The following is a 15,559-nucleotide window of genomic DNA, read 5'->3' on the forward strand; positions in this document are numbered from 1 at the left end:
ATTTTTTTAACATTTTATTAGGGGCTCATACAACTGTTATCCCAATCCATACACACATCAATTGTGTAAAGCGCATTTGTACATCATTTCTCAAGGGGAGGCACTTTTAATAAACACTTTACTGTTGCCAAGGTCAAGTCTCTCTTCTTTGCACTGTCTGGCTTTCCAGATCTGCCCCCCCTTCAGTATCTGCTACTCAGCTCCTCCATCTACCTTCACTTTACCTAGCGCCTATGATGGTGACATTATCCTTTAGAACATCACTACATCTGAAGAACTTTCTAAAGGGGGGTGGGGGCAGGTCGGTGCAAAATCGGGGAGCCCTTGCCCTTTCCAGTGGGCCTTGGCAGTGCAGTGGGTTAAGTGTTGGCTTGCCAATTGCAAAATCGGCATTTCAAACCCACCAGATGATGAGGGTGAGGGGTGGCACAAGGGAAGATGAGGCTGCCTGCTCCGGCAGATAGGTACAGCCTTGAAACTCCACGGAGCGGGTCTCCTCTTTCCCGTAGGTCGCCAAGAGTTGGAGTCAACTCCTCGGCAGTGGGTTTGGTTGGCTCTGTCCTTTCTACTCTCTGCAAAGACCTTCTTAGTCATCTCTTGCTCTGACTTAATGCCAGGATTTTTAGGTCTTGACGAGAAGTGATGAAAAAGAGCGTTGGGGCTAGAAAGTCACAGGTCTGTTTCCCAGCTGTGTCATTAGTTGCCTGGGCAATCCTGCTTCCTCCTCCGTAGAACAGGACTGAGGAGATTCCTGGGGGGCGGGGAGAAGCATGCAGAACATCTGACACAGACTCGGCCCATCTGGAAGGCTGCAGCCTGTGGCTCAATGACTGGTTTCTTCCCCTCCCCTGCAGCAGCAGCAGCAGCAGCAGCACCCTTCCCCTTCCCCCGATGCTCTCCATCACTGTTGTTTAGGCCTTGCAGGGGAGCCAGAGGCATCTGGGACAGAGAGAAGCCTTGTCTAGGCCCTCCCCCACCCCATGGTACTGCCAGGACCGCACAGCTTCTCCTCTGGTACTGCCAGGGGATGTGACAGAGCAGCCCCAAGGGCTGGGCTCAATAAAGGACCTTGTTCTACAGCAGAGAAAGGGGAGAGCAGTTTTGGCTAAGTGGAGACTGACCCTGGGGAAATGCATGTTCATGTGTGTGCTGCTGGTGCTGCTGGTGGCAGCAGTGAGGGCGGGTCTCTGAAGACCAGGACGCATCAGTGAGCACTGGAATGGTTCCAAGGAGTCCACGGGGCCTCAGGCCCCTGGGAGGGAGCCCAGCTGGAGCTGCACGCAGATGCCGGGTGGGGATGGAATCCGTTTCCTGGCCTGGCCTGGAAGCAAAGTGCAGCAGGGGCCCAATGAACACCTAGAGAATTGAATGCAGATGGGTCCCTGGAAGACAGTGTCATCTATGTTGCTGTTATGTGTCCTCTCTGGGCTCCCACCTCCACCCCTGATTTCAGGCCACTCTCCTGCAAGTCCTCGGGGAAATACACTTGATTTAGAGCACAAGTTTAACAGGCCAAGGCGCCTGGATTCAAAATCCAGCTCTGCCCCTGTGACCTCAGTGTCACTCTTTAGTGCCTCTGAGCCTTGATCTCCTCTTCTGCTCAGTAGGAACAATACAAGCCCCTATCTCACAGTGTTGCCGTCAAGACGCTAGTGCAGAGCCCCTGGCATGTGACGCTGTAAATAAGACGGCTGTTTATTCTGGTCACTGAGCTAGAGCCCCAGCTGTTTCGGGCCTGCGGGGAGCAATCTTGAGATGAGCACATCTGGGCTCCCCTTGCAGATTCCCAACAGGGGTGGGGAAGCTCCCACAGTTATTTACTCAAAACAGCCACGTCTCTGTCTCTTGGGCAGGAGGCACAACAGGCAATGAAGAAACTCTGGAGGTGGGCAGACGCGAGAGGGGGCTGGGGCGACGGCGTGAAGTCAGTGGCTGCTGCTTCACTGGTTGCAAACCTGGCCACTGCAGGCCTGGCCAGGAGGGAGGAGCTAGGCATCTTGAGTGACCTCCTTGGCAATGGGAGGGGGGGGGGCGGGCGGGGGGGAGGCTGGCCAGGTAACCCGAGCTATGTAGGTCATGACCCTGAACCCTGGCAAATCACTGGAGCCAAATAGATCTTTGAGACCGTCATCTGGGTAAACCCATTTTTACCTGCTGGGTTGTTGCTGTGGCAGGGAAGGCAGCAGTTGGAGGGGCTAGGGTTTGGCACCAGCAGGGGGCTCACATTTAAAAAATAATTTTTTTTTCTTCACATTTTTGTTGGATGAACTGTGGCAGTGAAGCCTGAAAGGAGAGGGTGGAGGCCCCACAGCTGAGCCCTGCTGACTCACAGGGCCCAGGCCCCCGCTGACCTCAGTTTCCCCACCCAGAGTCAGTGAGCCAAAGTGGGGACGGGCTTAAACTTGCAAGGCATGGGGCCAAGGAGGCTACAGGACCCAAGAGAGAGAAGGATTTCAACTCCTCTTACCCTTGCCTGCTTTCTGCCCAGGCAGACATCCTTGTGGTACCAATCAGCATCAGGGAGAGAGGGGCCAAGGTTACAGTCACACCTCCAACCAGGAAGGGAAGCATGAACAAGGACGAGGACAAGGTGGGGAAACCCGAGGCTTCTCTGCCCTGTTCTAGAAAACTCAAGTGTACTGTTCTTCGACTCTTGAGTGTCACCTCAAGATACAGTCTCTGTGAAACCACTGGCTGCTGCCTGGGCTGGGGGACTTCCCTACACCTTCCCAGCTATTTCAGAGGAAGGGGAGGCCCCAGGGTAGAGCCCCCTTCCAGAGTTGTGACCTCACACCCTCCTCCCAAGGAGTCACATGCCAGTGCCCTCCCCAGCTCCTTGGGCCCACCCAGCAGCAGTGTCAGCATTAAGACAGGTGTGGCTCCACACTGGGTGCACAGAAGGGTCAAGCAGGGAACTTGAAAAACCAGACTCTGGGCAAGGGATCAAGGCCTGCGAGGTGTTTGCGGGGGTGCATCACTCATTCCCGCCCCCACCCTCACCCCAGCCCTCGGAGCCCGGCCTTCTGATGAGGGTAAAGACCTAGCTCAGACCCACCGAAAAGGAAGGTCATCTTCCTGATTGACCTGGGAGAGTGGGACAGAGACACAATCCAGACACAGGCAGGGGCTTGCCTCCTTGCTCCCATCTCCTGCTGTGAAGGGGATAGTGGGGGGGGGAATGACCTGTAAGACGTGGCTCTAACCAGGGACTGGTAGAGCCGGTGAACTCAAGCTTGTTGTGTGGGGGCATTGTGTAGCCTTTTCTGGTTTGGGGCAAGGAGAAGCCGCAGAGCAGATTCAAAGGGCCCTATCCCATGAAGTCCTAAGAACTGCTTTAGAAGAACGTGCTGGGCTCAAGACAAGAGAAAGCAAAACTGAGTGATGGTTCTGCCAGCCATCGGCACAGTATTGGGGGCAGGGAGGGGCGGTTCAAGAGGCACCTGGAGAACACTCAGACTACCAATTCACTGACCTACCTCCCAGGCCCAAGAGGGGCAAGGCCTGGCCCGGCCCAGGTCACCAGCGATATCAGTGTCAGAGCTGGATTGAACACTCCAATTCATCGCCTCATGCCCCTAAGACAAATGACTCATCTCTCAAAACTGCTAAGGCACTGGCATGACCTGGACACTCACTCTTTCCCAGACCCACCCCCTCAAGAGTCAGTCCAGGAAGCTGGACCTTAACAGCCATTCTGATGATGAGGCAACTTTGGAACCACTGAGAGGTGGAGGGATGGCAGGTGCACAGCTCCTCCCAAGAGCAGGTCCCGGGCCCAAATAAGGCAAAGGGGCTGCTCTATCACAGGTGGGAGGAAGACAGGAGACCCCGATCCCTTAATCCTGGGGATCCTATTTCTACTAGGAACAGGCATTTCCTTAGGGAGGCCCTCCCTAATTCACCTCTGTGCACACTTCTTTTTCAGCAGCCCTAGCAGGCTTCCTGAAAACTCTGCAATATACTTCAGCCCTTCTTCCCTCTTTCCTCTCTGCCCCTCACCCCCTACTGACAGCGTGGGTCCCCGGGAGTGTGAGAGAGGCTCGCAATACCTGTTGCCAGAGAACTGATCCCAACTTGCTGCTGCATCTTTTGCCCGTGGATGGGTTGGTGGAGTCCCAGCCACTGACCTTGCGGTCAGCAGCCAAGTGCTTAACCCCTGTGCCACCAGGAGCCCTATACTTCAACTCATGCATTCAATTAATTCATTATTCAACCCATTCTGCATTCAATTAATTCATTATTCAACCCATTCAGCTCTCAACCCCGGGTAGTCTTATCTCCAAGTATGCCGTCTGCATCAGCCCTCAGTCTGGCTGTGTAAACTGTACTATGTCGTTTGAGCAGCAAGGGTTTCAATGCCCACACCTTCAAGTCAGCAGGTCTACAGAATTGGAAAGTTTATTCAAGAGGTGGCTACAGGGTGCAGCACATGACAGCACCGTTTATAAAAGACTGGGGGAAAACCTGACTGGCCATTAGTTGATGGCTGTAAAACCAGGCAGTAAGAGCCCTGGAGGGCATAGTGGTTACGTGTTGGGCTGCTAACCACAAGGTCAGCAGTTCAAAAACAGCAGCCACTCTTTGGGAGAAAGATGAGGCTTTCTACTCCCATAAAGAGTTGCAGTCTTGGAAACCTAAAGGGTTGCTAAGAGTCAGAATTGCCTCAATGGTACGAAGTAAGTACATATGGGAATACGGCGTGATCTTCAGGGTCATATTGTGAACCTACAGAGTGATCTGTCATATCGCTTAAATCCATGTGAAAGCTGGCTGGAGGCTCCGCTGTCCCTGCGTGCACACCCACGGCATCTCTCACCAGGTAGAAACAAAAAACGGGAGAGGGGGGTAGTTTGGAAGGGAGATGGTCCATTTCACTTTCTGTGTGGCTCTGAGTTTATGACAAATACGGCCTTTTTACAAGTAACGCGGAAAACTTCAAATAAACAACAACTTGAAACCGGAGAGTCGACAGCCTAGACTGACATCCAACAGCCATCTATCCAAGTGTCTGCTCGGGATAGGGTGACAAAGTTGCATGAGACACTGTGGTACTCCAAAGGAGCGCCCACTCTGTGGGTGGCGTCCCACCATAGACCCAGGACCCGTCCTTGGTGCTGGAGCAGATGGGAGCCAGGACAGTGCGGGACCTGCTGAGCCCCAAGCCTGCTTGCTGCAGCAAAGGTGGGTTCTCCTGGCTCACTGTCCGCAGGGCCGGGAAGGATTCAATGGCTCTGACTCCTGGTCCGATTGGCCACCTGTCCCTGCACCATGGTGCTTGTGTGATGTCTACATATGAATGGTACAATAAAGGAGCCCTGGTGGTGTAGTAGGTTACAAATCAGGCTAATAAATGAAAGGCCAGTAGTTTGAAACCACCAAATGCCCGTGGGAAAAGATTAGGTTTTTTTACTCCTGTAAAGATTTACAGCCTCGGAAACTTAAAGAGGCAGTTCTACCCTGTCCTATAGGGTGGCTGTGAGTTAGACATGACTTGATGGCAGTGGGTGACTGCTAAGTGGGTGTCCCCCTAAAGAAGAGGAGGGAGGCCAGGCAGTTCAGTGGTCCTAAGCCTAGCAGCCCATGCTGGTTTCCTCACCTGTAAAATGGGGACAGCCCAAGTGCCTGCCTCATGGGATTGTTGTGGGGTACTGACAGGAACAATGAGCAACCCAGATCAACAGCTGGCCTTTATTATGTGGACTAAGTGCCAGGCACTGTTGGTTCTACCAGCTACACGCTAACTCAGTGAGTCTCACAATTAACCCAGGAGGCAAGACAACCATTATCTCGATTGTCAAGACAGGAACCAAGGCCAGGGTCAGAACTGGATTCAAACCTACATATTCGGACTCTGCAGCCACACTGCTTTTCAAGCGAATCTTCAAAGGAAGGCAGTACTTGGTGGGCTTAAGAGCTCAAGGTGAACTATTATTGAGAGGAAGAAGGGCTGTGGTGAGTAATTTGGACAAATTCAACATACACAGGATCCTTGGGTCCTCTTCCCAGATAGCTTTTAAGAAAGAACTGATCTTTCCTCTGCAACCCATTCCTTTGCCACCTTTTGTCACCAGCTTCCAGTTAGTCCCATGAAAGTCACTATGAGGCCTAGCTAGAGTGGCAGTAGCAATGTCCCTTAAGCTGGTGGGTTGGCATGCCTATGACTGGGGCCCCAGGCACTGGTTCTAGAAAAGTCAGGCTCGTCTTCTCCCTTATGGAATCCAGAGAAGGCACCCTCCCTGAGCTTTCCTCTGCTCTGAGCAAGTTCCAGAAGTCCCATGATGATGCTCAGAGGGGCCAGGGCCCTTTGCCCCGCTTGCCTATGACTACGTGCTTTAGCACCACGGCCAGCCTGGCCTCCTCAGCCACACGTTTCCTGCGCCGGGTTCCCTCCAGCTGGGCTCCCATCTCAGGGGGAGTGTGCAGGGATGGGGTGGAGACTCACCAGCGCTGTTGGCCTCTGACTCCAGCAGGTGGATGTCACTGCAGTCTGCCAGTGAATGCTCCAGGCAGAGCTGCAGGAAGCGGGCCTGGGTCCGGGTGACCCGCTTCAGAAGGGACAGCAGGGCCACCGTCTGCTCACACTCATTCCAGCCCTTGAACCAGCCAGCGAGGATGCCCACCTGGTCTCGGAACATCATGATGCCGGGCCTGGGGCCAGGGTGGGGGGGACGGCGGTGGCGAGGGCCAGCGCCGTCACATGGTCTCGGCTCTGGGCTCCTGTCACCTCTCCCCTGCAGGCCAGGGCTTGAGGCGTGGTGGCAAGGGGAGGTAGGGGGAAGAAGCCTGCTCACATTGAGGGACGTCTTGGTCCAGCCACGCCTCTCCACGTTCCTGGAAAAGGAAATGGCGGAGTCAGATGGCATGTAGGAGCAGAAACTGGCCTGAGGAAGGTGGGATGAAGGGGGCAAGGAAGCCTCACACCTTCCCATCAAGGAGCCTGCTCTGGTGAGGCCTTGGGAGAGAGGGCAAGTCAACACCAGCTGGGCCAACTCTCCCTGCAAGGCCTAGATTCAGACTCGGTCCAGAGCCTAAGAATAAGATGCTCCCTCAATCCTGTTGACCATGGAGCCCAAGGAGTTAAATGTGAAGCAGAGTAAGGTGGCACAGGCTTTCAGAAAGTGGGTGCAGGAGGGCCTGCATGTGATGGCCAAGATCTGTGTTGAGAGCTGCCCCCAAGCTCACTGATAAGCAGACATGTGACCCCAAGCACATCCCGACCTTGACTCTGGCCACCAGCAAAGTGACCACTCACCTGCCAGCCACTTTAGATAACTTTAAGACCCTGAAATGCTAAGCCCAGGGTAGGTGCCAATCTCTGCAGCAATCCTGGGTCAGCTAGGCAACTCTCCGCGTGTAGGCGCAAGGAGTCTCAGCAGAGGAGGGGCTCCCACGGCCCCTAGCCCTGTCCCTCAGCTCTACTACAAAGAAGCAACTCTGAGGAGAATCCGGTCCTCTTCTTCATGCCCCAGGGTGGCTCCAGACTTAACTCCAGGGACCGGGAAGTTCCCTTGGCTTCTGGAGATGCCAGCCTGCCACCCAGACTCTTGGGAGCAAAGAGGGTGCCAACTTGAGCGGAAGGAGACAGATCAAAAGTTAAAAAACCCAGAACTCTCAAGCAAGAAAGTGTCCAAATTCCTACGACGGGAACTCCACAGGGGTGGTTCCAGTTGGGCAAACAACGGGCCTATTCTTCAGCCAACTAGTTTCTGGACACAATTCAGGAGCCTTTCCCAAGTGCCTCAGGCTCAAGGTCTCCGCTTGCAGTTCCTGGCACTGCCTCGAATGACCACCGCCCCAGGAACACATTCCCTCCCACTGCCAGCTGGTCCGAGCTTCCCTAGGGCTCACCCCCTGGCCCAGAGCTCCCTACAAAGGCTCACGTCTGAGGGACTTCCTTCTCCCGGACCGCCACACTTCTGAGATGGTAGTGAGAGATACTGGACAACAGCTCAAGGATCCTGTACCCACAGTGGGACCCCAAACAAAGTACACTGTCCTAGCTGCCAATCCCTCTCGATATAAGAAAGCAGGGAAAGTTTGGGGGGAAATGAAACCATGCTCCAGCTTCAGGCCCCCCTCCCATCACCCCTCCCCCACCGACACCTCCAGCAGCCTCTTATAAAGGAAAATCAGATGTTGCCTCTGGACTTCGTCTTCCAATGACTTCCCATTGCACTTAGACGCGGAATCCAAATTTTTTCATCGTGGCCCACGGGGTCCTGAAGGAACACTATGGCCTCTAACTCATTTGTGCCATGCCTGCTGGCCGCTGGTCACTCCAGGCTCAGCCCATGTCCCTTCCTTAGGGAAAGCTTATCCTGACCGAATCCACACCCCCTCTCCCTCGACAGTCCGTTATACTAACCGGGTCCCCCTTCCTTTATGTAATTAGACAGCCTAGAGAATTGACTTGTTTGTTGTTTCCTCTTCCCGCCCTAAATGCAAGCTCCATGGCCTGGCTGTCCTAGTCAGCCAGCACTTAGAACAGTGCCTGCCATACAGACAAGACTCAGTATTTATTGGACGGGTGACTTAAGAGGGAGCAGGCAGGCATGGAAACCACCTTTGGGGTTTCTGCAGCCCTGGGGGAAAGGGAGCCCAGGTGGCACAGTGGTTACGCCTGGGGCTACATTACACAAACCCTGAAGTTCAAAACCACTAGTCGCTCTGTGGGAGAAAGATGGGGCTTTCACTGCCAAAAACCATTGGTCTGGAAAACTCACAAGGGCAGCTCGATCCTGCTCTGTAAGGGTCACTATGAGCTGGCATCTACTTGATGGCAGTGAGCTTGGTTTTGGTTTGGGTGGGCGGGGGTGGGGGTGGGGGTGGAGGGAAGCTATAAGAAATGGTCCAGGGACCACTAAAGGGGTTTCAAAACCCTACCCTGAGAGAGAAGTTTAGAGTACTGAAGAAATTTCTCCCAGGGAAAAGACAACTCAGGGAAGGGGACAAGGTGACTCTGACTATCTAGACGCGGTAGCACACAAAAAGAGAGAGTCCATTTTTCTTTTATTCCGCAGGTGAGAACCAGAGCAGATGGCTCTTCCTAAGAGGCCACATGGGTTAGAGGAAATGTTGAAAAGCAAGAAAATTCAGTTCTCATCCTGCCCGAGGCCCCGTTCACTTTGATCTTTGAACTAGTTTGCTTCCTCTCTCTACTGGAAAGATAAGAGCAATGGACTGGATCAGACATGACAAGTAGATTTTACCTCCCAGGTGAACTCCAATTGATTGGTAGTGGCTGCCTGGAGCAGCAGTGAGAAGGACCCTGAAGAAAGGAAGCCATGGGGAGACCCCTATCAACGAGGGAATGATTAATAAACTGGAGTACACCACATGACAGGACACCTTACCTTGTTATTACAAACATTATGGTCTTTATGGCAAGCTTTCATAGAAATATTTTTTACACACATACACGTACTGTTTTTGCATGTGTGTAGAGAGAGGTGTGGAAAGCTATACCGCAGGCTGTTAGCATGAGTTACCTTGGGAAGAAAGGAGTTTTTTAAAGATCTTTATGAATTGCAAGACCACTCACTTCAATGCACACACGATTTGGGTCATTTTTCAAGATGAACTGAATATATATATATATATATATATATATATTTATTTATATATTTATACATGCATATATATGTGTGTGTTTTCTAAGGCTCTATTCTACTTTCTGGCTCCGTGAGAAAGGATAGGGTAAGTGATGATCGGTGCTTGCCCTGGATGGATGGGTAACCAGTTCATGAAAACTCAAGCTCTTCCCAGCGCCAGCATTTTGTGGTTTTCAGTCTCAAGCAGGCAACAGCTGCCTCAACATGAGGAAGGATCTGAAGCTAGTCTGTGTCCAGGACTGGAACTTGCTACCAGAGGAGGAGGTAATAAGCCCCCTGACTTCTGGAAGTGGTCAAGCGGATGCTGGATGGATGCCCTTAGGGTGTGGGAGGGATTCCTTTGCTGATGGCAACTCATAAACTAGGAGGACCTGCTACCACTTTGGAGGGAACATTTGCGGCAGGAGGTTTATATGCCAGCAGCATTTATGGCAACAAGATGACCAGATTCAAAAACAGACCCAGTGTTGCCAGCTCTTTCCCTTAAAGTCTTCAGTGGGCTGGCTCTTCCTTTTTCCTGCTCTCCAGCATTATGTAGTCCCCCTAACTAGTGACAAAAGAGGAATCCAGTTTCTTTGGGCAACACAAGACTGGAGGAAAAGCCTGGGGAGTAAGTAAGGGCTCAAACGAAAATGCCGAAAAATCAGGCACCAAAGCAGGCTGGTGGGGACTTTGGAGAGGGAAGCCCACGCCATTTCAAGGGAGAAGTCACCACTCAGCTCGACTCAAACAGTTGCCATGTGCCCAGCACTCTTAGGTCTCAGAGGTTGTTTTTTTTAAGAGCAGAAAATCCAGACTGTCAAGTAAATTTGAATGAAAACCACAGCTAGGAACTAGTATGCAGAACAAACACAATCTGTGGAACAGTCTAGAAATCGGCTCACTGTCCTTCCCTCGGGTCCTTCTGGTTCAGCCCTTCCAGCCACCTTCCTGCCCAGGGAACAAAAGTGCTGTAGAAGAGGGCAGTGGCCGAGGAAGGCTCTGACTGCCCTCAGTGTTAAGAACATCGCCCCAGAAGGACAGTTCCTGAACAGGAGCAGCGGGTCTGAAAGCCGTCTGTTCTGGATGGTGACTGCTCGCTACTACCGAGTTGATTCTGGCTCATGGCGAACCCTCTAGGGGTTCTGAGGCGGAACATTTTCATGGGAACAGACCTCACATCTTTCACCCGCTGAGCAGCTGGTGGGTTTGAACTGGCCACTTTGCAGTTAGCAGTCTAATGCTTACCCAACACCACTCCCAGGGATCGAAGATGATTCATCAAAAACACACTGCTATGGAGCCTATGCCAACTCACGGTGGCTCTGTAGGGCGGGGAGAACTGTCCTTGTGGGTTTCCGCAGGCTGAAACTTTTCATCATTTTATCGGGGGCTCTTACAACTCACAATCCATTCAAACATCCAGTGTGTCCAGCACATTTGTACAAAGGTTGCCATCATCATTTTCAAAACATTTTCTACTTGAACCCTTGGTATCAGCTCATTTTCCCTCTCCCCACCTTCCCTCCCTCATGATCCCTTGATAATTTATAATTTTTTTTTTCATGTCTTACACCAACCACTGTCTCTCTTTACCCACCTTTCTGTTGTCTATCCCTGGGGGGCAGGTGGTGGTGGTTATAAGCCAATCGTTATTAGTTTTCCCTTTCTCTGTTCCCCCGCCCCAACTGATATCACTACTCTCATGATCGGTCCTGAGGAGTTTATCTGTCCCGGATTCCCTGTGTTGCGAGCTCTTGTCTGTACCAGTATACATGCTCTGATCCAGCTGGATTTGTCAGGTAGAATTGGGATCATGACAGTGGGGCGGTATGGAGGGTGGGAGTGCGCGGGAAGGCATTAAAGAACTAGAGGAAACGTGTGTGTTTCCTCAGTGCTATCCTGCACCTTAACTGGCTCATCTTTTCCTTGCCACCCTTCTGTGAGGGGATGACCAATTGTCTACAGATGGGCTTTGGGTCTCCATCCCATCCTCCCCCTCATTCACACTGATATGATTTTTTGTTCTGGGTCTTTGATGCCTGATCCCCGATCCCATCAACACCTCATGATCACACTGGCTGGTATGCTTCTTCCATGTGGGGTTTGTTGCTTTTCAGCTAGATGGCCGCTTGTTTATCTTCAAGCCTTTAAGACCCCAGATGCTATATCTTTTGATAGCAGGGCACCATCAGCTTTCTTCACCACATTTGCTATGTACCCATTTTTGTCTTCAGTGATGTGTTAGGGAAGATGAGCATCACAGAATGTTGAGTTACTAGAACAAAGTGTTCTTACATTGAGTGGAGGCCCAATATCCTTCTGCTGCCTTAGTACTTAAATATATATACAAAAAACCAAAAACAAATATATGTACATAGATGTTTCCCTATTGTTATATAGAAATGTATCCACATATGTACATGCCTGTATTTAGATATCTATTAATGTCCTTTGCCTCCTAGCTCTTTCCTCTATTTCATTTTCTTCTTGTCCCACCATCATGTTCGGCCTTTATTTGGGTTTTAGTAATTCCTCTCAGCTACACTGCCCTTGATCAAGCCCCACCAGACATTCTATACCCTCCTCACCATTGATCAACAAGGGATCACTTGCTGCTCCCTTGTCCTTGGATTTTTTGGCATACCCCTTCCTCTCTTTCAGGATTACTCATTAGGTGTTAGGCTGCCAACTACAAGGTCAGTGGTTCAGCTACATCATGGGAGAAAAATGGGACTGTCTGCTCCTGGAAAGATTTAGTCTCGGAAACCATACTGAGTATTGCTATGAATCAGAATCAACTGCATGACAGTGGGTTTGGGAGTTCAGATTACTCAGTTGAAATGTTGTAAGCTCAATGGCTGCCACCTCAATGGTAAGAACCAGCCTCAGGATGAAGTCAATGCAGATAGAGTCGAGTCAATAGATGAGGGGAGAAAAAGAAGTCTTGTCCCCATTATTTGAGGATCTGGATCCAGCTATGCCTGAAGCCTCCTCCAGCCCCCAAGACTTTTTAGTTATGTAGACCAGTAAGTTCCCCTTTGGGCTTAAGCCAGTTTTAAGTTGGATTTCTGCTCTGGTCTCTTTGTTCTCCTATGATCCTAAACGCCTCCCTAAGTTTAAGGAAAGATATATGAATGGAACACTATGGAAAAAGTGTCTCAAAGAGCCTAGCAAGGTTGCTGCCTGATTTGAAGGGAAGCAGGAAATCATCTCAGGAAGCACCTACCAAGCCTGGGGGAGAAGTGGAGCCAACAAAATGACTAGGAGCACCAGGTGAAATGGTTTGCCCTCCAGGCGCCTTCCCTCCTCCAAAGAGGGAGGCCAGAACCCAAAACTTGTTGAACGTCCCCCAGAGTTTCCGAGGCTGTAATCATGACAAAAGCCGCCACACCTTTCTCTCGCAGAGCAGAGCGGCTGAAGGGTTAGAATCCCAATTACTTAATAGCTATGCCTCTGGAGCTGAGATACTCGTGGTAGGTGGAGTCACATCAGATCTGGCTTAAAGCCTGATTCATTTGATACTACTTACAAGTAACTGATTTGTCATAATTAAATGAAACAATGTACACAGACACCTAGCTTGAAACTTAGCATGTCTTCCTACATCATGCATAAATTGCTATATATAACTAATGTTCCATGTTGTTAGGGTGCTGATAAGTCAGCTCTGACTAGTATAGCAACCTTATGTACAACAGAATGAGATATTCCTCTGTCCTCACGATTTCTATGTTTGAGCCCATTGTTGCAGCCACTGTGCTAATCCATCCTGTTTCGTGCCTTCTGTTCCGTCCTTAATTGATTATTTTTTTAAATAGACTCTGTATGTAGCATGGTATGCTTCTCCAGGGACTTATAGTCTCTTCTGATAACACATACAAAGTATGTAAGATAGTCTCACCAAGCTTGCTTCCAGTGAGCAAATCTGGCTGTACTTCTTCCAGGATAGATTTGTTTATATTTCTGGTAGTCCATGATGTATTCAATATTCTTCCCCAACACCATGATTCAAAGGCATCGATTCTTCCTTCTTCATTGCCCAGCTTCTGCATGCATGAGGTGATGGGAATCCCCCAGCTTGGGTCAGGTACACCTCAGTCCTTCCTCCACGTGACACACCTGCTTTGTGGCCAATGGAATATGTTATTTGATTCCTTCACTACTGCTTCCATAAGGTAATGCTTGTGCATCCAAATGAAATACTTGACAACTTCAATGTTTTCTTCATGGATGGGGACAAATGATGAGTTCCTAAAACTCTCTCTCTCTCTCTCTCTCTCACACACACACACACACACACACACACCCACACCCACCCTTGGGGTTGTCAGTTGAAACCCATCCAGTGGTGCCAATCTGCTTCTGAAAGGTCACAGCCTTTAAATCCCTATGGAGTGCAGTTGGGTCAACTCCACACACACAGCACAGCCATGAATTGGAACTGACTCCACGGTGGATGAGATGGGATGGGATGTGCTAGGCCCCTAGAGGAGTGGGCTTCAAAAAGTTTGTGGAGAAACCTAATTAGAAGAGAGGAATTTCCCCACAAACTTTTTGAATCCTCTCATACTAACTGCTTTTCATGGATGAGCTCGTTTGCTCCTAAAAACTCTTTCCCTCTGTTATGTGCGAACACACACACACACACACACACACACACACACACACACACACACACACACACTCTCTCTCTCTCTCTTACAAAACTGAGACACAGAGAAAGAAACTCAGTGACTTGCCCCAAATTGCTGAGATCTTCAAAGCAGAGCATTCTGGCTTCCGAGCTCTTATTTGCTCTTATTTAAGCCACTACCAAACCAAACCTGTCATCGGTGAGCTGATTCTGACTCATGACGCTGTGTGTTAGCGTTGAACTACTCCATAGGAGTTTCTTGGTTGTAATCTTAATAGAAGATCACCAGGCCATTCTTCTGCAGTGCCACTGGGTGGGTTCATACCACCAACCTCTTGCTAAGTAGTTACGTGCAAATCATTACAACCGCCTCCTCTTACTTTCCTTGTACTGCCTGGAATATTGAGTTTAAGGGTACACTTTCTAATAACAACATCTGAACCAGGAGCTCTGGTGGCATAATGGTTACGTGTTGGACTGCTACTACAAGGTCAGTAATTCGAAACTACCAGTTACTCTGATGGAGAAAGATGAGGCTTTCTACTTTCATAAAGATTTCGTTTCAGAAACCCACCGGGGTAGTTCTACCTTGGCTTATACAGTTACTATGAGTCAAAATCCACTCAATGGTTTTATTATTCTTTTTTTCAATTAGCCTCCCTCTACCACACATCTATCAGTCTGACATACTGTGGTGACTTACATGTTAGGATGCTAGAAGCTATGTCACCCACATTTCAAACACCAGTAGGTATGGTGGTGGACTGCATGGTGGACAGCAGAGCTTCCAGACGATGAGTACGCTGAAGGAAGGGCTGGTGATCTGCTTCCAGAGGTCAGCGAATGGAAACTTTATGGGTCCTAACAGAATACCATGCAACTCGCTTGCTTGAGCTACGTCATCTGGAGGGATCGATTGCTGGTGGAGATGTTGCTTGGTGAAGCAGAGGACCAATGAGGGTGTTGGAGGCCCTGGGTGAGATGGACTGGCACAAGGCACTGATGGGCTCAGACACACTGACAGCAGTTAAGTGTACCATACAACGCTCTGTCCTGTCATACAAAGGTGGCCATGAGTCACAACAGACGAGATGGCAGCTCATAATAATTAGCCTCTCTGTCCATTCCTAGTCCATCTAAAGCACTACAAGGTCCTTTGGGAGAGTCCTGCTTAATGAACAAGGTAACATGCTACTTACCTAAAGTTAACTCACTATCCTGACCTGACACAAACAGGACTACCAGAAGCCAAGGGAGTCTAGCTTTTATACAAACTACCATATTTTTACCCAAGTAACGTGTGCTATTTTCTAGGGGTGTGAAAAACACAACG

At 50.3% G+C, this 15,559-nt stretch overlaps 1 protein-coding gene across 3 annotated transcripts in view; it reads right to left on the reverse strand.

The window, feature by feature from the left end:
- The window catches only part of SAMD4B (sterile alpha motif domain containing 4B), a 39,578-nt gene that overhangs the window by 15,691 nt on the left and 8,328 nt on the right, over nucleotides 1-15,559 (reverse strand). For all 3 annotated transcript variants that reach the window (XM_045292742.1, XM_004710313.4, XM_045292741.1), the window contains exon 2: nucleotides 6,443-6,831. In XM_045292742.1, coding sequence (XP_045148677.1) covers nucleotides 6,443-6,638 — 196 coding nt within the window. In that variant the 5' untranslated portion in view covers nucleotides 6,639-6,831. The remainder of the gene's footprint in view (nucleotides 1-6,442; nucleotides 6,832-15,559) is intronic.

The sequence above is a fragment of the Echinops telfairi genome, unplaced genomic scaffold, assembly GCF_000313985.2.
Source record: "Echinops telfairi isolate 266 unplaced genomic scaffold, ASM31398v2 ScPeMD7_655;HRSCAF=1070, whole genome shotgun sequence".
Lineage (NCBI taxonomy): Eukaryota > Metazoa > Chordata > Mammalia > Afrosoricida > Tenrecidae > Echinops > Echinops telfairi.